The following is a 26,250-nucleotide window of genomic DNA, read 5'->3' as shown; positions in this document are numbered from 1 at the left end:
GCTGCCCGAGCAACAGGCTGTTGTCACGGCAGCAACATGTGTTCCCCGACCGCTGGAGAGTCCGGGGGGCGGAGGAGGAGAGTGGGCGGCTGCAGGGTCCCCCCGAAACCAGAAATCTGCGGAGGAGGACTGACCGCCCACCGCTGTTTATAATTTCAGAGGCCGGAATTCACACTGCGCTCCGCTGCATAGGGTGTAGGTTGTGTGTGCGTGTGTGTGTGTGTGTCTGTGTGTGTCCTTCCGAAGGTGATCCTCCCCTTTAAACATCGGCTGAAGCGCAGAACCGCGGACCCGGGCCTGTTCCTCCACTGCAGTCAATCGTGAACAGAGAGGACATCCATTTTAATTAACATCCGCGTGACAACGCTGCGCGGCCGACTGATGGCACCCTGAAAAGAACCCTGACTGTTTACCTCTTCCACGGGCAACGGCACCGCCGGCTGCGGCCACCCGGCCTTCAGCTTTCCAGGCCTCCTTTTACCATTCAAAGGCTTTCATGATCCAGGGCACCGCTGTTCCGTGAACGCCTCACCCCAGGCTCTCTGCCGACCTTTGAACGTCGAGCCGCGGCGTCCTCAATGTCACCCTTTCGGCACGCTGGAATATCACAGCTCCCGCTGAAGCATCCTCTGCCCCGGAGATAGGGAGACAGTGACTAAGCCCCAGACTCCATATTCATCACTTAAATTAGCTGAGAGCTGTTGATTCAGGGAATGCAGGCTGTCACCTGGACACCAGAAGAGGAGGCATCATAAAAAATAGCTTTCCAGCTTTCCTCAGAACCGTCCTCCTTTCTTCTGGGGAAACGTGTAGTTAGAGCTCTGCAATGTCCTCATATCAAATGGTCACACTTCAATATCCATTATTACATCTTGGTTATAATAAAAGCATTTGCTGTACAGGCTACAGTTTCCCAAATAGGATTCCAAACATGTCAATGTTTCTTTCGTACAAGGAAGAAAGGCGACAGCCAAGTCTCATGTACGCATAACAGTGCTTCGCTGTTGCTGGATTCATGTTGAGCTTGATAATGTGATAATTATTCATATTAATCCACTGTCTAAAATTAAATTAAGAGAGCTAAAATTAAACTAAACTTAATTATTCATGGCTGAATCAAATTTTAGTAATATGGCTATATCAATATAAATACAAATGTAGCTGTAGAATATATATATATATATGTGTGTGTGTGCGTGTCTGTATATATATATATATATATATACACACACACACACACACACATATACACACACACACACACACACAAACACACACAAATGATAGCATAATGATAATAAACAATAACATCAGTTAAATGCACAGCCCTATTTATCTAGGCAAAGTGTCACACATTGGAATATTGTGTAACAGTGTTACTGCAACACTATAAGTGCAACCATGGAGCACATTGCCGGCACTTTATTATTATTATTATTATTTTCTAATTATTACTATTGTTAAGTCAAACTTGCTCATTGTCTAAGCTATATGCCATGTAATAATGCCTACTACAGAGTCCACAGTAAATAAGTGTGACGCCCAGGGGACCCTGGGGTGATCCTGATTATGGTCCAATTAGGCTTGATGGACCGGGACTCCATACGAGCCGTGTAGCTGCACCCAGTAGGAGCCGCGACATTGATGTGGACGCCGGAATCCCGGTCTTCATACCACGCGCCTTCAGGTTTGTATTCCTTATTTCGGGCCTTGTGCCATGTTTCTGTTTCTTTATAATAAACTTTTCTATAATAAACCCCCTTTTCTGAAGATGCCTCACTTCTGCGCCTCCTTGCCCCTCGAGCCACGAAACGTGGCACTGCCCTAATAATCCATTATTAATTTATATGGGGGTTAATAACACTTGACACGGGTCAGCGTGAAATGTTACAGCACCGGGCAAATTCAAAAATACGCTCCAGACCGTGTGTCTGCTTGGACCAATAACACTGCGCTGTCTTGTTTCACTCGTACGTCCCATGCGTCCTCTGACAGTGACACAAAGCAGCGGTGGCACAATGTACAGCGACCAAAACAGGAACCGCAGAGCCATTTAGGCAGCAGATAAGCGATTTATTCCGCGGCGCTGACATTTGGGCCTTCACGACGTCTCCGCGCCGCTCTGTTGTTGTTCCTTCTTCCCGTGGAATAAAGAGCGAAGCACAATGACCCCCTTCACGCGGCCCACTATAAAACTGTCGGCAACAACAGATTCCCAAAAACACACTTTCCTCTCGACCCAGCATCCCACCCAGCACCGGGCTTTCGGTACGAAATGACAGACGAGCGTCACTGTCACAAAATAGGTGTGTTAATATGCAAAGCGAGGGGCCGGCCGACTGCTGCCGTTCTCTTAATACTCCAGCTGAGGAGAAGGGACCCTACTGATGGTAAAAACCAATTCAGGGCGGGGGGGGCAAGAGTTCAGCGCGAGGCCAAAAAATGACTACAGCTTCCGAGCAGAACGCAGAAAAAAAATGCTTACTGTGCAGCACTCAACAACAGGATGCAGCGCTGAGTTACGAAACTGCTGAAACAAAGCTAAGCGTCTTATTAATGTTTGCTGGTTCAAATAAGCTCGTTTTAATAACGTTTGTTGAAGCAGGTTGCCCATTGTGGGTGACATATTTTCTATTTCTGCAACACTTCAAAATTCACCATCATTCGCTAGGAAGAGCATTTAACACAGCAGTCGTGTGACAAATGTCGGCTGCATTCAGAAAGGTCAGCGCTTCAATTGATTAGCATTTTCCACAGAAATGAAAGGTCATGATCTACACACAGCACTTTGTAATAATTTTTATGAAATCCATATGGGCATTTAATTAGAAATGTTTACTAAATTAATTAATTTAATAGAAGATGTAATACACTTGTATCAAGGTGCTAGTAGCCTACATTTACAGCATTTATCAGACGCCCTTATCCAGAGCGACTTACAATCAGTAGTTACCTAGTCGGTAAGACACCCACCCATGAACTAGAAGACCCAGGTTCAAACCCTACATACTACCATTATGTCCCTGAGCAAGACACTTGTGCCTTGTGTCTCCAGGGCGACTGTCCCTGTTCTCTGAATAAATGTTGTATACATGAATGTATAACACTGACGTGGGTGCTGCGGGTGGATATTATACCAGCCTTCTACTGATATACATGTACATACATACATATACACATGCATTAACATATATACACACACACACACACAAACATATAGTTCACTGAAAATGTAAAAACAGAACTGATATACAAGATGTTTTGTGGATCACATTACATAAAAAATTCGGGCAAAACAACATAACTTTACTAAATTTTGGACTAAATTTGCATACCAAAAAAAAAAAAAAATTTAATAATATATATATATATATATAATATATGTATTATCTGATATCCCTGTATTGATACACTATCACCCTGTAAAATGTAAAATATATTGCTGTATCGATATTTTCTAACACCCCTATATATACATGCACACACACACACATATAAATGACCACATTTAGCTTCTAGCTGCACTCATTCCTATTGAAATAACAGCCAAACCAATCCAAATTATTTCTACTGTAGATGTGACATTAGTTAGTTAAGGAAACACTGTTTAAAAGTGGCCCATTATTTGGCGAAAAATTTAAATAAGTAACTTGAAGCAACTTGAGAGAAGACAGTAAATGAGTGTCCAGTCTCTCTCTTTTGGTGGAGATGACACAGAGGACACACACACACACACACACACACACACACACACTATAATTAAAAAAGATAAACACTGCAAAATCTGGTTATGAGGAGCATATTACAAAACAGCCGCTTCATCTTAATGTCCCTTATGTCCACATCTAACCAAGAGCGATTTTAAATGTTCGGCATGAGGGCACACGTCATCGCAGATTATGATGGATCGTTTTTCCAATATTTTCACAGTCCATAAAAGTACAGTAAGACGTATGTCTTCCCAGCAGGCTCCTGTGCTACAGAAGGGGGGAGGGCTGCCCGGCTCGTGCGACTGTGCCTTGTTAGCCTTAATCTGTTTGTTAGTAATGTGGAGTGTTAGCGCCACTTGGTCTCAGTGGGACCCATCTGTTCCACCACAGCCACTGGCCCACGTCCCCACGTCCCCACAGCGTACACAGACAGGTTGTGAAACGTGGCAGAAAACGGCAAACCGCCGACCGGCTAATGTACTGTGACTGAGAAAAGTGAACGACAGAGACGGAGGGTCTTCATAGAGAAGACACGACAAAATGAAAAAAGAGACGGACGTCGGTGCTATTTTTAACCCGTATTTGGTGCTGGGCCGCGCTGGCTCTGGGAAGGCCTGGTCCAGCCATAACTGAGTCTGCGAACGTGCCATATATCTCTGTCACCGTGCCGACATTCACATGGGCAAACACCGGCATGCACACACACACACACACACACAGAGCGGGCACAACGTGGAGCTAAGTGGCAGACGTGAAGGTCCTGCGCGGAATTTTAATGGGACGAGGACTACAGTCCCTGCTGGGCACTGCCCTTTATTACCGCCATTACACGGGTAGACGGCGGGCGCGACACCGCGGCCCACCAACACGTGACCAGCTTGGCGAATTCGGATCTTTTCATCTCCACGATGCTTCCATCAAAGAGCCTCTGGCCAGTGCCGCGGTCCCCGTTTCGGTGGTTGTGATTGGCCTGTGAGGACGAACTGGGGTTCAGTCGTAATAACCGGCATCAGCGCCCCCCTGCTGGGTGACGGTGTCTAGCACGGCTCTCCGTGATCTCGTCACCAAATGATCACTGGAGGACACCGACATCACACAACCTCACTTTTAATAGTCAAGATCTGTGTGGCAGGTATAAGATTAGTTTCACACTGGTGTTAAAACCAGAAAAAATAAGTTTATTCATTCATATTTTGCTTTGGTGTATTTAATAAGTGTTTATTAAATACAATTCATTAAATAAGTGGGACGCCTCACCATGCCGAATATACTGAAACTGAGGACCATGTGAATGTGCATAATCGCAATACAACTTCGCAATGATTTATCACCCAGCCCTGGACCCTCAAACCCTTAGCCAAGGTTATCTAAGTTTTTATATATATGTGTGTGTGTGTGTGTGTGTGTATATATATATAAAAGAAAAAAAAAAACCTTCCTGGGACTACAAGCTGAGCCGGAGAGGAGGAAAAGCGGCCCACCAGCTTTCTCCACCACCCGACCCCTCGCACCGTCATTCTATCGGCTCACCTCGATCTGGAACTGCTCACCTCACTATACCATTCAGCCGCCCCGTGCCAAGAGGCGAAATGCTGCTCAGCGACCAAAAAAAAAAAAAAGGACACTCACAACGTGTTGGAAATGTTGGACGTTTTTTTTTTAACTCTTCCATTTCCAGACATCTGTGCCAAGAAAGGGACACTTTATTTTTGTCTTTCAGGTCAGATCATGACGAGCATGCAGATCACGTTACAGGTGTGTAGTTTATTTGTCGGTAGAATTACACGTGGACGGCGGGTCGATATCAACAAGCGACCGGGCACGAGTCACGATGGATACAGAATTCCCAGATGTGCGCAGGAATGGGAATCTGTTCGATAACGATGAACCAGAAGACCCAGGTTCAAATGCCACTTGCTACCATTGTGTCCCTGAGCAAGACACTTAACCGAGGCGACGCGACAGTGTTTCCCTCCACAACTCCGGGGGGGCGGGGTTTAAAAAAAAGAGAGTCTTTCTTACTTGATAAAGTAACTTGCGCCTTCGTCGGTAAATCCTTCCTCCCAGCCGCGGGGTAGATCTAGACAGGACAGGGGGAGAGAGAGAGAGAAGTTGGGGGTGAGGGCTCCGTCGTTCGCGGGGACCGAGCATCACTCCGGGTCGCGGGCTCGTCGTTACCGGATCGGATCATGTGTCCGGAGTTGACAGGCTCCCCGGTGCGCGGATGCAGCCAGGTGGTGCCGCGAGTTTTGTCGCTGGGAGAGAAGAGGGGAAAGAAGGGGAAAAAAAACACCTGTTACCGGGACCGAGGGGGGGGGCCACGCGTGGCGCGGAACGGGAGCGGCGCTCACTTGATGAAGAACACGCGGCCATCTCTGCACACCCCGTAGGACCAGTGGTCTGGCAGGGTGTCCCGGCCGAGCGGAGCCGCCATGATCCCTGGTCTGGAGCGAGCCGAGGCTGCCTCCTCCTCCTCCTCCTCCTCCTCCTCCTCCTCACTTCCCAGGGAGGGAATCCGACGGTCCAACACCCACCGCTAGGGCTGCGTTGAGCGTTAAAGGGGAAGGAGCAAACTTGGAGAAAGTGCGGCGCCCGCCTTTGTCCCGGTGTCGGCCGACGGAAAAAAAAAAAGCGAGAGAACACGGCGCGTAATTACGCGCGCCATTGTCGCCGGGCGGCTTGTTGGGCGTCCGGGGCCGGTGGACTGCCGGCTCCCGGTTCGAGGCTCGTTATCGATCGTAGCCGCCCTCGGATCAGGTCGGAACTTTGTCGCGCGCGGCGCGCGAGCACCTCACCATGGCAACGCGACGCAACGTGTTGCGCCGTTCGCGGAAACGCGCGGTGGTTAATCATAATCCACGCGGGTTGTTAATATGCACGCTGTGCCACAAACATTTTAATAGGATGTCTGGTTTCGACGTAATAAAGTGTTTCTAACCCTTGGCGCCAATCAGCCACAACATTAAAACCACTGATAGGCGACGTGAGGCGAATACTGTTTATTCTATTTTTGCAATGAGATGGCTGAACAAGGGCCAGAATAATGCATTTAATCGTTATTTGGAATGTTTTCTCTTGTTTTCTCACAAATATATGTGACCCCCGTGGAATCCATTAGAGTCATTGGGGGTCTATATCCCATGTGTGATCCTTGGAACGCTTGAATTATTTAACCTACACGCCAAGCTCAACAAAAAGGCCGCTGTTGCGCAGACAAAGGCACGTGTGTGTTTGTAGCTGCATTGCAGATTTGTCGTGTTCGGTCTGGCTGCTGCTTCTTTTTTTGAAGCATTCCATATGTACTGCATCACGGTGCACTTGAAGTCTGAAGTCTCACAAAGGCAAGGGACCGGAGGCAGTCGCGATCCGATGAGCTGCCTGAATGACGCCACGACTGATGGGACAGGAAGATGAATGACAAAAACGCTGTGAAGGGCAAGGGCAAGGTGACAACAAAAGGAAAGGAAAACACTCCCAGGCAGGAGGCAAAAAAAAATGTATATTTATATATATATATATAGAGAGAGAGAGAGAGAGAGAGAGAGCGAAAGAGAGAGAGTGTTTGTTTTATTGTTTTCTTTATGACATGCTGAAAGCGGCACGTACCATCAACCTCTCCCTGGAGAGATGAACCTTCCGGCCCGCTTGTGTGAAGAGCACCAGGCCTTCTCAGGCGTGACATTACACATGCCCCGCTTCCGACTGTCCAGATGTTGTCCGTAAATTTAGCTGGTGTCAGAGACACGTTTTTTTTTTTGGGGGGGGTTTCATATAAATGCCGTGAGACAAAGATTTCAACTGTTTGCGTACCCAAAAAAAAGTCTAGACTCAGCAGTTTATGTTTATTCATCATTCATCACAAGTGAAACTGAAAGCAAATAATAATAATTATAAAACGTTAACATTTTACATTTATGGCGTTTATCAGAAGCCCTTATCCTGAACGACTTATAATCAGTATTTACAGGGACAGTCCCACCGGAGACACTCACGGTTAAGTGTCTTCCTCAGGGACATGATGATTGTAAGTGGGGTTCGAACCTGGGACTTTGTGGTCTTCCGATTCATAGGCGAGTGTTACATAAAGAACCACTGCATCTGAAAATGGAGGGATGCTATCTGACATTTTAAAGGTAAATACAGAGAGATGCTTTTTGTTCCAAGCAGCAGCACACCTCAATGCACCGCAAATCCCTTCTGAGAAGAAATTGTGGGGTTTTTTTTCCCGCTTATCCCCCTGTTGATCTGGGCATCAAACGGTGGGAGGAAAAACGTCGCTCAGAAGACGTGCTAGACCATCCATCACAGACATGAAACGGCCTGCGTATTTCTTCTTTCTTAAGACAACCAGTAGGAGTATCTTTTTTTTAACACAGTGATGTAGTTATGTTGTTATTACTGCTTTTACTGTGGTAATAATTTTACCAGGGCAGTGGTGGCCTAGCGGTTAAGGAAGCAGCCCCGTAATCACTCAGGGTGATGCGATAAATGCAGAGGACAAATTTCACTCTGTGCACCGTGTGCTGTGCTGCTGTGTATCACATGTGACAATCACTTCACTTCAAATAAAATAAAAAAATAATCAGACGGTTGCTGGTTCAAATCCCGATCCGCCAAGGTCATGGCTGCCCACTGCTCACCAAGGGTGACGGTTAAAAGCAGAGGACACGTTTCGTTGTGTCACCGTGTGCTGTGTTTCACAATGACAATCACTTCACTTAATCATAAACCTGGTGTTTGGCAGGGAGGTGGGTTCTGTTCCCGCTGAAGCTGCGGGAACACGTGTTAAAGTCTTGTCAGCTGTCCTGTCCACACTGCAGAAACACCACAACCTCACACACGCAGCACAGGCAGCGTGTGATGATTCCGACTGCTGCAGACCAGGGAGGGTGGATTAGATGCACGACGGGAAATGGAACAATTAACCACCAAGTTATTACCCCTTCATTAGTGTGATCGTTTGGTGTGACCTTTTTTTAATTGATAACCCCCCTTCCTTGTGTGTCCCTCTCGCCCTGCCTCTCTCTCTCTCTCTCGCACACACACAGGTCCCGCACGCCACTTCTCCGCAGTGTCTGTGTGTGTGTGTGTGTTGATTGCCGCCTCTCCACGACGCAGCAAGACAAGGTGACCCAGTGTTAACTCTCCCTTCCTAGTAGAGGAGCAGCATGCAGCCGATACCTGACAGAACTCTGCAGCAGGGACCTCTCTCTCCGCCTTCTCCACCCGTCGCCATTCCCTTTAATCGCTGCACTTTGCCACCCAGGGCTGGTGCAGCGTGGAAGTGCGCCCATTATCTTATGCAGATGTGCAATTAATAATGCATTTTTTGCCCATCCCACAGAAGTGCCTTTTATGCAATTAAATAATCAGGCTAGCTGGCCAGCGCCTCTGTGGAGCATTGTTTCACTTTAATAAGCCTATTAGTCAAATGGAAAAGAGCCCAGTGTGGCAATGTGACCTTTGACAGAAGCTTGTCCACTCGTTACTGATGGGCAAGATTAATACGAACACTCACGAAGGTGAAAATGAACGGCGTTATGGTGAGGCCGACCTTTGGAGGATATGCACTCATTACACAGGAAGGACCAGCGACCGTCCTTACATGATAATGAACGCCTTTCACAGCCAGCAGAAGTCAGTCCGCTACCAGGGAGTTACTCAACATTTCACCACGCGGAGATCATTTATTCTGCATGCTTTTGTGCTTAATGAAGTCTAATACCGTTGCTTAACACTCTAGGAAGGCAAGTTAATTAAATCTGGATAATTATTAAGGCACCATGGTTCGAAAGGTGTGGGCAGGGACTTACTCAAATACTGGCCTCTAGTGGTGAACATATTTAACCACACCTGGACACTAGTGTTTCATACTCTTATGACCTTACAAGAACCCTAAACACACAATGAACTATTAAAACACCTGGGAAATATTATTGTAAGTAAGTGTTAATACACGTAAAAATATGCTATATTTTAGTTAATTCGGTTCCACAAACTACATGCTCAAATCACCCAAATATGTGCTGTACGTATTGACTTGAAGATTTAAAGGGGAAAAAAAAAAAAAAAAAAAAGTCTGTTTAACACATGTTGGTGACTGAATAAAAAGTATGACAAATGCAGTAAAATGTACTTAAGAGGGAAATCTCTGTTCCTGCCAGGAGGTGGCAGCTCAAGATTTTTTCACTAGTAAAATGCAGCTTGAGGATGCATCGCAACTTACTGATTTAACAACACTCTAAACATAAAGAACTCTTCAGGACAGACCTACATACCACTTTGCATGATGTGAAATAAAAACCAAAACACATTCCACTGCAAATATTCTTTTATTCGTGAAAAATGCAATGGAAGTTTATGCCACCAGAGCAGAAGCTGTTGAAGATTCGCTGTGAGAGAAAAGGGGGGGAAAAAACCCATTAAAATCAGCAATAAAAAAAAATAAAATAATTGAAGAGGCAGATTCAGAAAAGGTCAACATTCGAGAGGGTTGTATGAAGGGGACTGGCAGAGGTGACACTGTACAGCCACGCTGCTAATTTACCTCCACTTACTATAGCACATCAGAAATATCTCAGATCTTACAGGTAAAGAAGTGGGACAATGAAATGTGCAAACGGCACGGAGTGACCTGCTGCAGGGCAAAGAAATATGTGGAATATGCACTTTACGGCAATAAAGAGAGAATACATGAAACTAAACTCTCAGAATAGCATCAATACGTACTACTTCCAGTTGGGCGCCAGTACTCTCTTGGTCTTGTAGTAACGGGCAAGCCTGTGGATCCTGCTCTCAACAAGAATCAGACGGAACTTGGCATCTTTGTCCTAGGAAAAGAAAAACGCTTGCAGTCTTTCAAACGTTTTAACTAAGCCACTGAGAGCGTTTGCGGTTTTGAGTTGTGCCCTGCATGGTTTTCCGCCCCAGTCATGGCCCAGAGGCTCTGGGGAAGCGTAGGAATATACAGGGCGACGTCCTCACCAGCTGAAAGCAGCCGGGGAGCGTCTTTCTCTCCAACGTCGTGGAACGGGACTGTACATCACGGCACGAGGTGCTGAGCTCCCATCACGCCACGCAGACAGAGCCATGCGAGGGCAACCTCACAGGGTGTCCACGTTGGAGTAACAATACAGTAGCGTAACTTTCACAGTCGTACCTTCCTGTTCCTTTCCAAGTGCTTCCTCACAGCAACAGCCTTCTTGATCAGATGGTACAAGTCCTCAGGGAGGTCAGGGGCCAGACCCTTGGACTTCAGGATCCTGAGAATCTTGTTTCCGGTGACAAAGCGAACCTGAGCCACACCATGGGAGTCCCTCAGGATGACGCCTACAAACCCAACAAAAAATATGACACTAGGGGCCATACATTTATATTAGCATCAAGGTCGACATTAGTACGCAGAACGAACCTCAACTCCGAAAAGATCTATTAACCTAATGACTTGCAGATGATTCTAAATCTTACCAATCTGAGAGGGGGTCAGACCCTTCTTGGCCAGCTTGAAAATCTGCTCTTTGACATCATCTGAAGTCAGTTTAAGCCACTGCAGGAAGGAAAGATAAATAAATAAATAAGCTGAACGGTATTCAGGGATGTATGAAAGACGTAAGGAGATTAGAGAACTTACGGTGGGCACACTGCGCCTGTACGGGAGTGCTGACTGGGACAAGCCCTTCCTGGAAACACGGACGACAAAGCAGATCAGCTGCCGGGTCTATCCAGCACAGCACAGAAAACAATGAAACGCGTCCTCTGCTTTTAACCCATCGCCCTCACTGAGCAGTGGGCAGCCACGACAGGCGCCCGGGGAGCTGTGTGTGGATGGTGGATATGGATTCTAACCCGCAACCTTCTGATTACGGGGCCGCTTCCTTACCCGCTAGGCATTAGGGTGGTAGTAGCCTAGTGGGCAACACTCACACTCGCCTATGAACCTGAAAACCCAGATTCAAAATCCCACTTACTGTTATTGTGTCCCTGAGCAAGATACTTAACCCTGATTGTAAGTCGCTCTGATAAATACTGTAAATGTATTAGCCGTCGGAAGTGGGACATATCAGGACGTTTTGAGTTGTGCCCTGCATGGTTTTCCGCCCCAGTCATGGCCCAGAGGCTCTGGGGAAGCGTAGGAATATACAGGGCGACGTCCACGCCAGCTGAAAGCAGCCGGGGAGCGTCCTTCTGTCCAACGTCGTGGAACGGGACTGTACATCACGGCACGAGGTGCTGAGCTCCCATCACGCCACGCAGACAGAGCCATGCGAGGGCAACCTCACAGGGTGTCCACGTTGGGGATTTCAAAGCAGAACCGACCCGTAAACTAAACTAACACGCGGGCGAGCCCAGTAAGTACGTCCTAGCTCGTCAACTCCCGTTCAGGCTAGGCTAAGCTAAGCTAGCGTGGCACGCCGCGCCGCGGCCATGACGCAGACGGCGGCCGCGCCGCCGTACAAAAGCCCGGCGTCCCCGCGCGTCCGGCACACTGAGTCGGGCGCCGCGTCGAACGCCACGTCGCCACGAACGCGCTCGGCGGCCCCAGAACGCCGAGCCTCCGAAATTCGGCCGTGAAACGCTGCTTTACCCGGGAGCGTGCATGCGACCCATGATGGCGATCCGCGGAGCAGAGCAAGAGGAAGACCAGACCGAGGCCGGGCGGAAGTAAGGCGTCGACCGGGAAGTGACGTCGCGCAGGAACGCGCAAGCGAACGCTAACGTTTCCGAATAAGTAAAATGGGATTGAGATTGAAAGTAATCCTGTACAGTCCTGAAATTCACTACTGAATTTTAATGAAATAAGTAAATGTTCCCTTTGATATTACTAATAATGTATGAGAATGTATGTAATATTTATTACCCCAAAAATGTAGGCAATAACAGGATAGACCCAAATAAAAGAAACTAACAGGTGTTTCCACCGTTTGCCACAATGGCAGCGACCCCTCTTGCTCCTCACTAGCCTGGTGATGTTGTTCCGAGGCAATGCGTTCCACTCTTCCACAAGTGCTACACGCAGTTCTGCCTGGTCACGTGGGGTGGGGTACACTCATTCAGTCTCTGCGTCAACTGGTCCCAGACGTGCTCTATGGGGTTCAGGTCAGGGGACATTGATGGCCGTACCATATGAGGCACTCCAACTTGCTGAAGTCGAGCTGTGACAATTCTGACGCGATGTGGTGGAGCATTATCATCCATGAACAGAAAGTTGGGGGTGTGCTGGCAGAACTGGGTGATGATTATGGTTCTATGATGTCTCTGAGATAAGAACGTGCAGTGACTGAGCCATGTACAATAACCAAATGCGCTGACTGGTGATGCTTGCCTGATGTTGCACCTCCTGGGGACCATGTTGACCTCAGCGTATCGCTCATCTCGCCTTCTCCAGCACTCACGCGGCACTGCTGCATTGTTCAGGTCACATGGTCTTGTGCCCACTGCAAACCTTCACGGCGGTGTCTTGGTGTCAGTGGAGTCACTGAGTTAAAAGTCCCAGAGTGTTCAGGTGTCTTATGGCCTGTGGGATGAAGCTGTTGCAGAGTCTGGCAGTGAGGGCCTGAATGCTTTGGTACCTTTTTCCAGATGGCAGGAGGGTGAAGAGTGCAGCTGCACTCTGCTTAGTGCTGTCAGGTTCTCCTGCATGGGGTGGGAAATGTGGTCCAGCAGGGATGACAGATTAGCCACTATTCTCCTGTCACTCATCACCTCCGTTGTGTCCAGAGGACAGTGTAGAACAGAGCTGGCCATCCGGATCAGCCTAGTCAGCCTCTTTTTGCTCAGGGTCACAAAAGGACTTCAAGAGTGGTCCCTTCACCCCAAAAGGCCTGAGTCTCCGCAGCAGGTAAAGCCTGTTCTGCCCTTTCCTGTAGAGGGCACTGGAGTTGTGAGTCCAGTCCAGTTTATTGGTACCAAGGTACCTGTAGCTCTCCACAGTCTCAGTATCCCACTGGTATCCCAAAATCCGGCAGCTGGGATTTTGGCAAACGTGCAATAGTTTTCAAATTCAAATTTCAAATTCAAATTCAAATTTTATTTGTCACATACACAGTCATACACGGTATGATGTGCAGTGAAATGCTTTCTGCAACTGCTACAGACCACAGTATTGCAAATGTTGGCAGTAAACAATGAACCAATATGCAAATATTCCAAACATAACCAAGTATTACACTTTTACGTCTTTAACATAAAATATGTGTAACTGGTAGGGTGAAGGTGTGCAAATGAGTTATAGTTTGTTCAGTTTCACCCATTCTTACTAACCACAGCCCCACCCCCATATATATGCTATATATATAATATTTTATTATATTTATAACACCTTGAAAAACGGCCATTGTTCAGGCAACTGCACAATGAAAGTAAAGGGCATCGAGTCTTCCAGGCCGGTAGGTGGCGCTGTGAAGAGATGTTTTAAAGCGCGGCGCAGCGGGTGGAAGCGGCAGCGCCGCCATTTTAGCAGCTTTAGCGGCAGCAGCAGGAACAGGAGCAGCAGCAGCGGCTCGTAGTTGTCGAGGCTCGGGAGGCGTGTTGGCCGCAGCCGTTGTTCTTCTGTCGCCGCCGACTGACATGCCGAGGGCGTAGTCTCGGCCCCCTCGTCGACGTCCCAGCCCTTCAGTGTAATCATGGCCGCGGAGGGAGCGCCCGACCAGGTGAGTTGGACGGAGCCGCCGTCGTGCGGCCCGCGGCGCGCAGTCAGGTCGCGTTGCGGCAGGGTGGCTCTTCGTCCCGAATTCGGCGTAATGTCGTTTTATTTATATGTATACGCCGTGCAACGTTTAGAAATACATTTTGGACGTAGTTTAACGCCCATCGTCTCGGTTTTAGACCTTGTTTTTCGAAGCAGCAGGTTGCTCGGCCGCATGACTAAGTTAATATTTCACAAAAAATTTTTTTAGCTTTCCAACGGTTATTGGTCCGATTTCGCCACAACGTCGTTCTGATAATAAATGTTAATTTGTGCCGCCCATTGTTGGTCGTTCCGGGTTTTAATTTACATTTATATTTAAGCCATTTGGCAGACGCCCTTATCCAGAGCGACTTGCAACGTGCTTCCATGTTAGTGAATGAAGTGATCCATTCTGCTTCACTAGGACCCCCAACTATGAATACAATCTAATGATTCACTCTGTTGCAGTTTCTATACATAAGTAAGACAATTACTGCTGCTGAACGAGCACAACGCATAGTCTACAGCATTTATCAGACGCCCTTATCCAGAGTATCCAGTAGTTACAGGGACAGTCCCCCCTGGAGACACTCAGGGACACGATGGTAGGAAGTGGGGTTTGAACCTGGGTCTTCTGGTTCATAGGCGAGTGTGTTACCCGCTAGGCTACTACCTCCCTGGTACGATACATTAGTTGCAGCGTCGAAGCATCTGTATAAAATACGGTGGTGGGGATGATGTTGGTGAGTTGGATGCACTGAGGACTGACCCAGCGTGATGTTTATTTTTCTTATTTTGCAGGCTGCAGAGTACATCCCAGAAAAGGTGAAAAAGGCAGAGAAGAAGTTGGAAGAGAATCCGTATGACCTGGACGCATGGAGCATTCTGATACGAGAAGCACAGGTTTAGTGACGCAGGGTTGCATTCTTCTACACGGGGTAACCTGCCTGGGCCAAGGCGGGATGGAGGGTGGGGCGGGGGACGATTGGGCGGGGTGTCACCTGAAGTGAATCTCAATGCCTACTGCATTAAATCATTCTGAACTCACTCGTTTTTTTTTTAAAAATGTGTCTGTGTACATGCATTCTGCCTTTTTGTAGAACCAGCCTATAGACAAAGCAAGGAAGACCTATGAGCGCCTTGTCGCCCAGTTTCCCAGCTCTGGCAGATTCTGGAAGTTGTTCATAGAGGCTGAGGTGGTTTTTCTTTCTTTCGTTCATTTTACTGCATGGATGTGCATTACCCTAACAAGATCAACAACGAGAATTTCATTGGACCCGAACTGCCAAAAATAAACAGGGAGTCAGTTCCTAGAATCAGTTTTAGAATTAAATTTTTTCCCCTCCACGTCCGAAATCCCAGCTCTTCAGTTTTTCCGGGGTTTAAGTGCATATTGTTGCATGTTTGGTCTGCAACAGCATTAAAACTATTTTAATAGTATTGGAGTGCTTTAGCCTTTTATTCACTTGTCGTGTCAATTTATTGCCTCCTGTGTCATTTCTTTGAGGTCATTTTGTTCATAAACAATTGATGAAATTATATTTAACCTCTTCTTGTTTCGAATCCTTGTGTTGTGTGTGTGTGGGTTTTTTGCACGCGAGAACACAATCACATTTGCTGCATTTATTTTTTTATTATTATTATTTTTTTACTTATTTTAACAAGTGGTTTTTAACCATCATGGACCTAAGAGTAAGGTAGCATATTCTGTTCTTAACTCATCTGGGTTATGCCTGTAATTCAATGGTTGTACACCGAATAACTTTGTAGTTTTGCTACAGCTATTTTGGTAAGTATCTGGTGCACTTTTGGTGTGAGAAGGGTTGGTCTGGGTACATTATCACTGGCACATCTTAACCACCCCACAATGAACTAGGGAAATGGTAGTATGGGCTTGGGGGAACGCTAAGTGTAATTCACAAGCACTGCTTACACGTTTCTTTCTCCCGCAAAATAATTTTCATTTTGCGCATGATTGTGTGTGAGTGAGGAACTCCAGGCAGGCTGGCGATGTGTTAGGTGTCTGCCCATTCCAGGTATTTACGTTGATATCAAGTACAGTTGGGGTGTGGGGATATTACATACACAAATAGGTTCATTATACTTTTGTTCCTGAATTTAATATATATATTTTTTGTTTCCTTTAAATCCCATGTGGCAGTAATTACTCACCATGCCAAGAATCCTCAACTGAAGTGTGCAGTGTACAGCTTTACCTGTAGTTGCTGCACTGAAATTATGATCTGCACGCTGTGGTTATGTGGTTATGTGGTTACTTTTGGTTTACCTACAAGGTTGAGTTGTGACACGTTAAATACCATCATCTCTTGATGGTGTAACAGCGGGAAGTAGCCATAGCTCCATTTTGTGGTTTATTTTGATCAAGCTTTTGAAGCTGCCACAGGGTGAAGATTAGATCGGCCCATTATTTTACCTAAAATTTCCCCATAAATGTAGTGTTATGCTAATGACTGTACCTGAAATGTTTAATTACAAACAACTAATCCGTAACTTGGAAGTGTGTTTTCTTTTTTTTCTTTTTTTCCATTATGCAGTGGGAATAAAACGTATTAGTTATTGTACTAGTGTATATATAAAACGCTGCATTATAGTATAAATGACAAACAGTACTACATCTAAAAGTGATGCAACGCTTGTATGGATAGGTGCATCCTCGTGATGAGTTTAAGTGTAAAATTAGCATTGATAAGCCAACCCCACTTTTAATGCAATTCCACAACCTTCCACAGAGATGGGATCTAAATAAATGTAAGCCTTTGTAAACCTCTTCAGCTTCTTCATATCATTTAACAGGTCTGGAGATGGTGAATGTATGAAGAGTACACATTTTGTTCTAAAATATGATCTTTTTCAGCATTTTGTTAAGATGCACTGTTTTTGTGTCTAGTTTCTGCCCACTCAAGCTGGAAGACAGTCATGTGGTAGGAGAACCCCAGCTGTGAGTTAGAACCCATTGACTTGTGCTTATTATGTGAATTAGAGGGTGCGTGTACTAATCTTCTCTCAACCCCCCGTAGTAAAGCTCTGCCCCTCAGTCTTGTGGATCAACATGGATTACACTTCTGTTTAGATGATTCTTTGGTTATGTCGTTGCTGTTTTCACGAAAAGTATGGACCTACCACACTGTCACAAGTACTATGACCTTTCCTTGGCAGTCTTCCCTCTGTTGATCCACACCCTCACTTTTCAGCAGTGTACTGCTTCTGAAACCTTTCAGCACTGACTCTTTGTTTGCCAGCTGTGCCAAGATACCCATGCCAGTCTCCCAACATATGCCACTTAATGTACGCCGAAATAATGTATGGGATTGCCAAGGAGGAAAAGTCGTTGATTCCTTCAAAGATTCAGTTGAATCGATCTGATTAATGTGGATTTGCCTGCTTCTCAGGCTGCAGGGACTGCTTTCATCACCCAGATTTGGCATGCAGCCTGCAAGTGTGGAGTAGCCCCCACTTATACCAGCTGGGAAGCCTGTAGGGAATTTTTTCGTTGGGCAACATCGTGGCGTTCATGGCCACAAACCTCTAAAAATAAAAGTTGAATCTGGATCCTGGCATTCTGAGTGTGGAGTTTGCACACTCTTTACGTTTGGCAATAGGCTTCTTCTGGGTTCTCCAGTTTCCTCCTGTCTGTCCAAAGGCATGCGCCTTAGGCATGCTCCACGGGGTGGTGCTGTCAAGTGTTTTCTAATGTGAGGTCAGCAGAGACTACAACCTCCACTCCTGTAGATGGCGCTGTACAGCTGGGTATTTTGGATTAATTCTCAGCATTTCAGGCAGTGAAATCGCAAAACATGGAAGACCGATAACAGCACCTCAGTTCTGTTTTTACCTTTCCGATGAACTGTAGAATATCGCAATATGTAAAATATCATGATATAATCATGTCATGCTCATGTATCGTGATGCGTATCGTGAGATCCTTGCCAATACACACCCCTACAATTTACAATTCACTCATTTTATTTGAAGTTTCAGATTCACTTTTGAGTTGGGAGTACACCGTGAGACTTTGCTGTCGCCAGGCACGCTTCTCTACTGAAATGTAGAGCATTGCACTCTGGGAGAGTCAGTGTTGCATTGCTTCAAAAAGTCTTCAACAGAGAATGACTGCCTTATCATTTGACTCTTCTTGTCCCAGTGTAGGGTCTTATCGACTGATTTATGTCTGACTGCTACGATCAGTGGCAATATGGTGATGTGGAACATATACATACAGGAGTAGCTTGGCTTCCCGGTGTGTTTACTGGGTGTGGTAGTTTGACTTTCAGCAGTTAAAACGTACCGACCTTTCTGGTGAATGTTGATCTTGATTAAACTGTGTGGCACTGGTGATTCTCTTTCTTTGGACCGCTTTGCTTTTATTGTACCTTTTCACTACTTTCTACTACCACTTTACGCTTATTAAGACGTTACTTTTCACAAAAAGATTTAAATTGTCTCTTGGTGGTTTCCTGCCCTGTTTTTGTTCTTCGAGGACATTGGTTACCTTAAATATTTCCTACTCTGCGCACCATGACCGATCAATTGCAAGCCATGACATCAAAATCACATTATCAAAATGTGCAAATGGGAAGCATGGCAACTTGAACGCAAATCTGCCATTTTGTGTGGCCCCCATTTTCAGTTAGGATACTTTTTTCTAGTAGGCAGTCTCTTAGGTGGTTGATCTTTGATCTAGGGAGGACTGTTTACCAAAAGACCTTGCTATCTGGAACATATGATATGGCAGTAAGGGAGAATGGTCCTTAACTAATTGGAAAACACTTCAAATCCCCTTTCTTGGATGGGACCTTTTTGGACATTTCCCAGTGAAATCTCTACAACAACCAAAGCCATCGAGTTCTTAGTCACTAAGAGGATTTTCCTACTGCCACAGGGCATGTCTTGACGTTACCATGCAAAATTACGAAGACCGTGATATGGCCTCCACAGCCTCCAGAGAAGAGGGTGTATTGTATTGGAATTCCTCACTGCCCCTTCAACCAGACTATTCTCTTACTGCTCAGGGCAACAATCAGCAACTTGTCTCTCTTCACCTTACTGCTCTCATTGCACAATGGCAGTGGATTTAGCAAAAAAAAATTTTTTTACAATTGTATTTCACAAAGCTCGTAGATCTGTGTGTGCCTCACCTAATTTCACACGCTAACATACTCCAAATGAAGTATTTGGAGTGTGCCCAAGTGGCCATTCTGCATCCAAAAGAGAATCCCTTTCTTCGTTTAAAAGCATTTGATACCGTTCCCATTTTAATGTCCATGCCCATCTACAGCAGGCAATTTGCTGAAACTAGTGCAATGCCTTACATAACTCTTGATTTATTGTGATTTTTATTTTTTTTTGGTCACAAATAAAAGAAATGCTGAAAGCATTTTGGTTTATGATTGCATAATTTCATGTCTATGGTTTGGTTTGTAAAACAATAAACTTATTATTGTCCGAAGCGCTGTAGTTTGAATCATTGTTTCTCATGCTGTTGCTTCACATTTTAGAGCAAACCCCAGTTTTGTTGTGCAACCTCATAACCTTACTGCACTCCTGATTGTGTGACTATGTATGCAGTTGGGCGAGGTGGTTGTGAAATTGATTTGTAAGGCATAACCTTATGCTAAAGTGGCAATTTCCGAGTAAAAGTAGGGTTAAAACCACTGCGCTGGTAATTGGTTTTAAGTTGATATTGACAAGCTCAGTTCTGCGACCCGTGTTTCAAAGACACAACTTCATTTCAAGGCACAAACCGCGCTTTGCACTCCTGCATTTTTGTTTTGTGTAATTAAAAAAAATTACGAAGACTGAGCAAGACATAATTTAGCAACTGGGCAAAAAATAATGAACTAACTTCACTAACAAAGGACAGTAGTTCATTAAAGTCAACTGATCTCCAAAGACATTACGTATCAAAAAGATGGAATTCACTTAACATTTATGTTCCATAAAACCATAAAATGGGTTGGAAATTCTTATCTACACAGGAGTGGACACAATGTTATTAATTCTTTATTTGTTAAGGGATTGAGACTGTTCAAGGATAAAATCAGCTCATATGGCGATAAAGCATGTACATATGTGTATTACTGTCATGCAGCTGGCATAGTGTGTGCTGTGCACGAATTTCAACTAACGTGTCCATGCACAACTTTGAAAAGTAAAATTTCCTTTAGCCGGCTGCTTGGAATCACTTCACTAATCATTGTGGCACACAGAAGGCATCACAATTCGCAATATAAAATTACTTTGGAAGGGCCAGCAACATTTAAAAAAAAAAAAAAAAATTTTGGACTTTTTCATTGAGCTAATTGTTCAGGACGTTCCTCATAAATAACTCTTTACAGCTGGGATGTCAGGAAAGACTTAAATGAATCACTTACTTACAAATATTAAATAATGGCTAACCCCTAAACCAAAAAAACCCAAAACCCTGCAGAATAATATGGAAAGCTTGTAAAGGTTTGGGTGAACTTCTCTTTGTTGATCTGTTTGGGTGGTGCAATGTTGAGTGTTGTTGAGCATGCATTTTGATAAAAGAAATAAAACAAAAACAATTGTTTGCCTGCACAATTTTAACCAAACAAGTATATTTGCAATTTGTTCGCAGATCAAGGCAAAAAACTATGACAAGGTTGAGAAGGTGAGTTGCTTCTACATATTGGTGAATCTGGAACCTTCTGCCCCTTTTTCACGCAGCTGAAGGACTGTAGATACTGTAGATACAGTTGCCAATAATACTTCAATGGTGGAAATAAGATAGAGAATGTTATCATTTTACAAACGTAGTTCTTTAAAATAACACTGTATACGCACTTAATACTTTATTGCGCTGCTACTTCATTAATATCTGCATGAGATGTGTAGAAAATGCCACCTTTTCCTTCTGTTTTCTTCCAACCTAGTTATTTCAAAGGTGCCTGATGAAAGTGCTGCACATTGACCTGTGGAAGTGCTATCTGTCTTATGTCCGAGAAACCAAAGGAAAGCTGCCCAGTTACAAGTGTGTTTAAAATTCATCGTGCACGCCATTTTTTCAAAATGATTATTCTTTTTTTTTTTTTTTTTTTTTTTTTTTTTTCGAAATCGAACAAAACGGTTGTGTAATAACTCTTTGTTGATCCCCAGAGAAAAAATGGCTCAGGCCTATGATTTTGCTCTGGACAAGATTGGAATGGAGATCATGTCTTATCAGGTAAAACGAAAAAAGTGAGGTTCTTCCCTGCATCTAAGTATGTGATGAATTAAGCACCCTCACTCACCGTGTCCCGCTTCCTCAGATCTGGGTGGACTACATCAACTTCTTGAAAGGAGTGTGAGTGTCTGCATATCCACGTTTCAACGCGAAAGCTGTTTTCATGCATCGTGGTGTGCTGATCGTTTCTGTTCTCTCCCGCAGCGAGGCTGTGGGCTCGTACGCGGAGAACCAGAGGATCACAGCGGTGCGGCGGGTTTACCAGAGAGGCTGCGTTAACCCGATGATCAACATCGAACAGCTCTGGAGGGACTACAGTAAATATGAAGAGGTGCGACAACTTTGGCTGAAGTGTTTTACAGCTTTGATCAACATTTTTGATGAAACTGTGCTAGGAAACCCAGAACTAAAGAAATTATGAAATCCATATATATATTTTTTTTTAATGACTTGTTGAACTCTTCAGGGGATCAATGTGCATCTGGCCAAAAAGATGATTGAGGATCGAAGCAGGGACTATATGAATGCCAGGAGAGTGGCGAAGGTCTGTGCTTTGGTCCCGTTAAACACCATATGACAGAAATACAATGAAAGAATGCATATTCATTCTGCGTGACTGTGCGTTTGTAGGAGTACGAGACTGTGATGAAGGGCCTGGATAGGAACGCTCCCTCGGTGCCTCCCCAGAACTCCCCTCAGGAGGCGCAGCAGGTGGAGATGTGGAAGAAGTACATTCAGTGGGAGAAGAGCAACCCGCTACGCACAGAGGACCAGACCCTCATCACCAAGAGAGGTCCGGCAACCTTGATTAAAATGTCATCTTTGCTGTAGTTCACGCTCTAATGTGGCGTGGGATTCCGTTCACTAATCACCGGGCCAGTTCCAGTGAAGAAATGGCCCGCTAGGGCCTCCACTGCTTAGATCAACTTTATCTGCTAATTAAAGTCTTTTATTTATTATTGTAATAAATAAAATGACAATATAAAATATTGTATATTATTGTATAGAATCTATTATCTAATACTGACCGTGCTTTTTTCCAACAGTAATGTTTGCCTATGAACAGTGCCTACTGGTGCTGGGGCATCACCCTGACGTGTGGTACGAAGCTGCTCAGTACCTGGAGCAGTCCAGCAAGCTGCTGGCTGAGAAGGGGGTGAGTGTGTGCATTGGGCAGTGGGTCAGAATATAAAAAAAAAAAAAAAGTCATGTCGCATTTAAATGTCCATTATGACATCAGACATTGTCTGTCTTATTCAGGATATGAACAATGCCAAGCTGTTCAGTGATGAGGCAGCTAACATCTATGAGCGGGCCATAGGCACCTTGCTGAAGAAGAACATGCTGCTGTACTTCTCATTTGCAGACTATGAGGAGGTGAGCTTTCATATAACCGTACTGGATGGATGCATCCTGAGGCTTATTAGATGTAGCTAAAAAATAACAAACTTGTCAAAAATCTGATTATTGTTTGTAAGTTCAGTTTCAGAAGGAAGCTAAGATAGAGGGTGTCTTTTCTGTCTGGTATGCCAAAGTGTATTGTTGGTTTTTGATTGGTTTCCCATTCATGGTGCAGAGCCGAATGAAGTATGAGAAGGTCCACAGCATTTATAATAGACTTCTTGCCATTGAAGACATTGATCCAACTCTGGTAGGTTTCTAGAGTATTCTGGCATATTGAAATGTTATTCATAATATGTATCATGTGCACATAAACTGAAACGACCGTAACCGCATGCTTGTTTCTCACCATTCAGGTCTACATCCAGTACATGAAGTTCGCCCGGAGGGCAGAAGGCATTAAGGCGGGCCGCACAATTTTCAAGAAAGCTAGAGAAGATGCCCGCACCCGGCACCACGTCTATGTCACCGCCGCCTTGATGGAGTACTACTGCAGCAAGGTGACATGCAGCCGTTCTGTTCTATTAATATAGTGTGCTGTACAAGGAGTATTGGGATGTGAGTGTGATGGAACCTGCTGAAACCACTTTCTTGTGTTTCTCTGCAGGATAAATCTGTGGCCTTCAAGATATTCGAGCTTGGCTTGAAGAAATATGGAGACATACCCGAATACATCCTTGCGTACATCGATTACCTCTCTCATCTCAATGGTGAGCTTTGTGTGTCTAATTTAGTTGTCCATTGTAAAAGTGAAGAATATCTTCACTTGTTAAAGCCACCATCATGTTTTCATGCCCTGCACTTTGACTACCATCCAGCATGTTCTCCAGATCTGCACTTCCTTCTGAGCAAATCCGTTCGAGGGCCGTTTGTGTGGTCGCTAGGTCATTACGTTGCTATTTGGAGTGCTGGCGATCTGTCGTCAGAGTGCTTGGTAAATGCGTTACTGATTTATATGCCTTCTATCCCCGCTCCATTACAGAGGACAACAACACAAGAGTGCTGTTTGAACGGGTTCTCACTTCGGGCAGCCTATCACCTGAGAAATCTGGGTTGGTCAATTTTCTGTCTCCGTTCGGTGATTGCGTAAAACAAATGCGTGATTCATGTTCCGGGAGTTAAATATGACTGAGCCATGCACTGGGGCAATTCAAACCACAGTAGCCCTTGATGGTCTGGCCGGTCTGTTAATAGATTGAATAGAAACTGAATTTGAAAAGGGAGGAAGTGTTCTTTGTGGAAATAAAAATAGAACAAATCTAGATCTGTAAGAATGCATATGATTCAAATACAGACAGACAGACAGATGGATATAGAGAGTGATGTGTATACTTCATCGTGAAAGTAGCTCACAGACATGCAGTTTGACATGCTCCGCTCTAACGAGTCATTTCTGCAACATTTCTCAACCGGTTGTTCCACCATCAGCGAGATCTGGGCCCGTTTCCTCGCCTTTGAGAGCAATATTGGCGACTTGGCTAGTATTCTGAAGGTGGAGAGGAGGAGGTTTGCCGCTTTCAAGGACGAGTATGAGGGCAAGGAGACTGCTCTGCTGGTGGACCGCTACAAGTTCATGGACCTGTACCCATGCTCCCCCAGCGAGCTCAAAGCTCTGGGCTACAAGGTGAGAATCAGGTCTTGACCTCTTGTGGGGTCAGATTTATTCATGGTTTGACTCACTGGCTTTGGTTGTGGGTGCTGTGCATTGTGTTCTTAATTTTTGTATTTTTTTTTTTTAATGATTTTTGTATTTTTTTTTTTTGTCCCAGGATGCATCTCGTGCCAAACTGAATGCTCTGATTCCTGAGGCAGTGGTCACGCCCACTGTCCCCATACTGAAGGACGAAGTTGACCGAAAGCCCGAATACCCCAAACCCGACACTAATCAAATGATCCCCTTTCAACCCCGCCATCTGGCCCGTGAGTTTAAACCGGCTTGCCGATTTTCAGGAAGTAATAAATGTCATGCAATAACAAAAATGTATGCTAATATCATTCCCCTCACTCTCATTAGCTCCAGGACTGCACCCTGTTCCAGGCGGAGTGTTCCCTGTGCCGCCGGCTGCTGTTGTTCTTATGAAGCTGCTGCCTCCGCCCACCTGCTTCATGGTCCGTATGCACCAAATTGCCATCCTATTCCTAACAGTGTGTGTGTGTGTGTGTGTGTGTGTGTGTGTGGGGTGAAGCATGTTTCACTTCAGCCATCCTCCCTCCACACAACACGTGTAGTTTATGGCCTGATTCCACTGAATTAAGAATTCATTATCTTATAATTCAAGCACAGAGCATGGCAAATATTTTTTGACTCTTGCTTTGTATTTTCATGGCCCTGCAGGGTCCCTTTGTTCAGGTGGATGAGGTGATGGAGGCGTTTAGGAGATGCACACTTCCAGAAAGTATGTGGTTTTATGTTCCATCAATGTTTAATTCTACTGCCTCCTTAACCTGCCTTTCCAAACTCAAAATGTTCCCCGTTTCCTCTTAGCAGTTGATGCTGCTGTGGAACTCATCACTGGCAGGCAGCCGGAGATGGCAATGGAGGGCAACGGCCCGCTGGAGAACCACACAGTAGCCACCAAATCCCTGAAGAGGCCCAACGCTGACTCTGATGAAGAGGAGGACAAGGGAGCCGTGGCCCCGCCAGTGCACGACATCTACCGGGCACGTCAGCAGAAGAGGATCCGGTGAACAGGCCAGATCATGCTCGCAAAAACCAACAGAAACCCTCGCGCCCTTATTGCTGTTGACCCCGAGCGAATGGGAGGACATTAACGCTCAAACGCCCCTTTCATACACTGTAACAGGTTTACAATGCTAGCCTTGCCCCCAAAACAAGTGGATTTTCTGTGAAACGGTGCACCTCCCCTTGTACACAACTGGACCGTCACAGCCAGGAACGAATGTTCTTCCTTATTTGAAGTCTTGGAAATCTTGTAAGCAGATTCTTTTTAAAAAAAAACAGAATTGATTGAGGCCGTTTTTTTGTGGATTCATGTCTCATTTTTTTTTTCCTTCCTGGAGTTTCTCTTTTCCTTTTTTAACAGTTTTATTTTTAAAAACTGAGTGGCTTAAACTGTACAAAGTTTTTAATCTTGAACCTTGATTTGACAATTCCATATTTGCCTGTGCATTACTGGTATTTGTCATTCTGTTTTGTAGTCAAATGGAGATTACACATTTCCCTCCAATAAAACCCTAAAAAATGGACTATTTATTACCTGCTGTTTTTTCAGCATGGGTTTCCTAGTAGTACCACTAGGAGGCTCTAA

General features: G+C 45.2%; 3 protein-coding genes and 3 non-coding genes across 16 annotated transcripts in view; 1 reads left to right on the top strand and 5 right to left on the bottom strand.

The window, feature by feature from the left end:
• The window catches only part of LOC114765635 (pleckstrin homology domain-containing family A member 7-like), a 98,049-nt gene extending 91,858 nt beyond the window's left edge, over positions 1-6,191 (bottom strand). For all 10 annotated transcript variants that reach the window (XM_028955880.1, XM_028955883.1, XM_028955877.1 and 7 more), the window contains exons 1-3: positions 6,062-6,191; positions 5,889-5,965; positions 5,733-5,790 (exon numbers count right to left, since the gene is read on the bottom strand). In XM_028955880.1, coding sequence (XP_028811713.1) covers positions 5,733-5,790; positions 5,889-5,965; positions 6,062-6,144 — 218 coding nt within the window. In that variant the 5' untranslated portion in view covers positions 6,145-6,191. The remainder of the gene's footprint in view (positions 1-5,732; positions 5,791-5,888; positions 5,966-6,061) is intronic.
• Positions 6,192-10,026: 3,835 nt separating this feature from the next.
• Positions 10,027-12,374, bottom strand: LOC114765801 (40S ribosomal protein S13). Its single transcript, XM_028956257.1, has 6 exons — positions 12,295-12,374; positions 11,341-11,389; positions 11,178-11,256; positions 10,870-11,039; positions 10,440-10,540; positions 10,027-10,102 (listed from the first exon to the last, which is right to left on the bottom strand). The coding sequence occupies exons 1-6, from the start codon at positions 12,315-12,317 to the stop codon at positions 10,069-10,071; spliced, it is 456 nt and encodes a 151-aa protein (XP_028812090.1). The 5' UTR covers positions 12,318-12,374; the 3' UTR covers positions 10,027-10,068.
• LOC114766476 (small nucleolar RNA SNORA19) lies at positions 10,202-10,329 on the bottom strand. The gene has a single exon (XR_003742808.1). It is a non-coding gene; the product is annotated as a small nucleolar RNA SNORA19 (small nucleolar RNA).
• On the bottom strand, positions 10,611-10,833 carry LOC114766463 (small nucleolar RNA SNORA73 family). Its single transcript, XR_003742795.1, has one exon. It is a non-coding gene; the product is annotated as a small nucleolar RNA SNORA73 family (small nucleolar RNA).
• Positions 11,783-12,005, bottom strand: LOC114766466 (small nucleolar RNA SNORA73 family). The gene has a single exon (XR_003742798.1). It is a non-coding gene; the product is annotated as a small nucleolar RNA SNORA73 family (small nucleolar RNA).
• Positions 12,375-14,140: 1,766 nt separating the features above from the next.
• Positions 14,141-26,161, top strand: LOC114765924 (cleavage stimulation factor subunit 3). 2 transcript variants are annotated; one of them, XM_028956454.1, is made up of 21 exons: positions 14,141-14,359; positions 15,178-15,279; positions 15,477-15,572; positions 20,996-21,028; positions 21,291-21,388; positions 21,514-21,580; positions 21,666-21,700; positions 21,785-21,911; positions 22,047-22,124; positions 22,211-22,373; positions 22,627-22,736; positions 22,841-22,957; positions 23,157-23,231; positions 23,338-23,481; positions 23,589-23,691; positions 23,964-24,033; positions 24,410-24,605; positions 24,751-24,901; positions 24,996-25,090; positions 25,317-25,377; positions 25,470-26,161. In XM_028956454.1, the coding sequence occupies exons 1-21, from the start codon at positions 14,333-14,335 to the stop codon at positions 25,667-25,669; spliced, it is 2,148 nt and encodes a 715-aa protein (XP_028812287.1). In that variant the 5' UTR covers positions 14,141-14,332; the 3' UTR covers positions 25,670-26,161. The 2 variants fall into 2 exon arrangements, with proteins under 2 accessions (XP_028812287.1, XP_028812286.1); XM_028956453.1 differs by having other exon boundaries at positions 25,467-26,161.
• The last annotated feature ends 89 nt before the right edge of the window (positions 26,162-26,250 follow it).

This window comes from Denticeps clupeoides, chromosome 16 (genome assembly GCF_900700375.1).
Source record: "Denticeps clupeoides chromosome 16, fDenClu1.1, whole genome shotgun sequence".
NCBI lineage: Eukaryota > Metazoa > Chordata > Actinopteri > Clupeiformes > Denticipitidae > Denticeps > Denticeps clupeoides.
This window is presented reverse-complemented; position numbering and strand designations above follow the sequence as displayed.

Excerpts from the sequence above, each read along its gene's own strand:
- LOC114765801 (XM_028956257.1), bottom strand. The coding sequence starts at position 12,317 with ATGGGTCGCATGCACGCTCCCGG. Across the intron at positions 11,390-12,294 it reads GGTCGCATGCACGCTCCCGG|GAAGGGCTTGTCCCAGTCAG; the intron begins GTAAAGCAGCGT and ends CCGTGTTTCCAG. Across the intron at positions 10,103-10,439 it reads CTGGCGCCCAACTGGAAGTA|CGAATCTTCAACAGCTTCTG; the intron begins GTACGTATTGAT and ends TTTCTCTCACAG.
- LOC114765924 (XM_028956453.1), top strand. The coding sequence starts at position 14,333 with ATGGCCGCGGAGGGAGCGCCCGACCAG. Across the intron at positions 21,029-21,290 it reads ACTATGACAAGGTTGAGAAG|TTATTTCAAAGGTGCCTGAT; the intron begins GTGAGTTGCTTC and ends CTTCCAACCTAG. Across the intron at positions 22,958-23,156 it reads CATTTGCAGACTATGAGGAG|AGCCGAATGAAGTATGAGAA; the intron begins GTGAGCTTTCAT and ends TTCATGGTGCAG.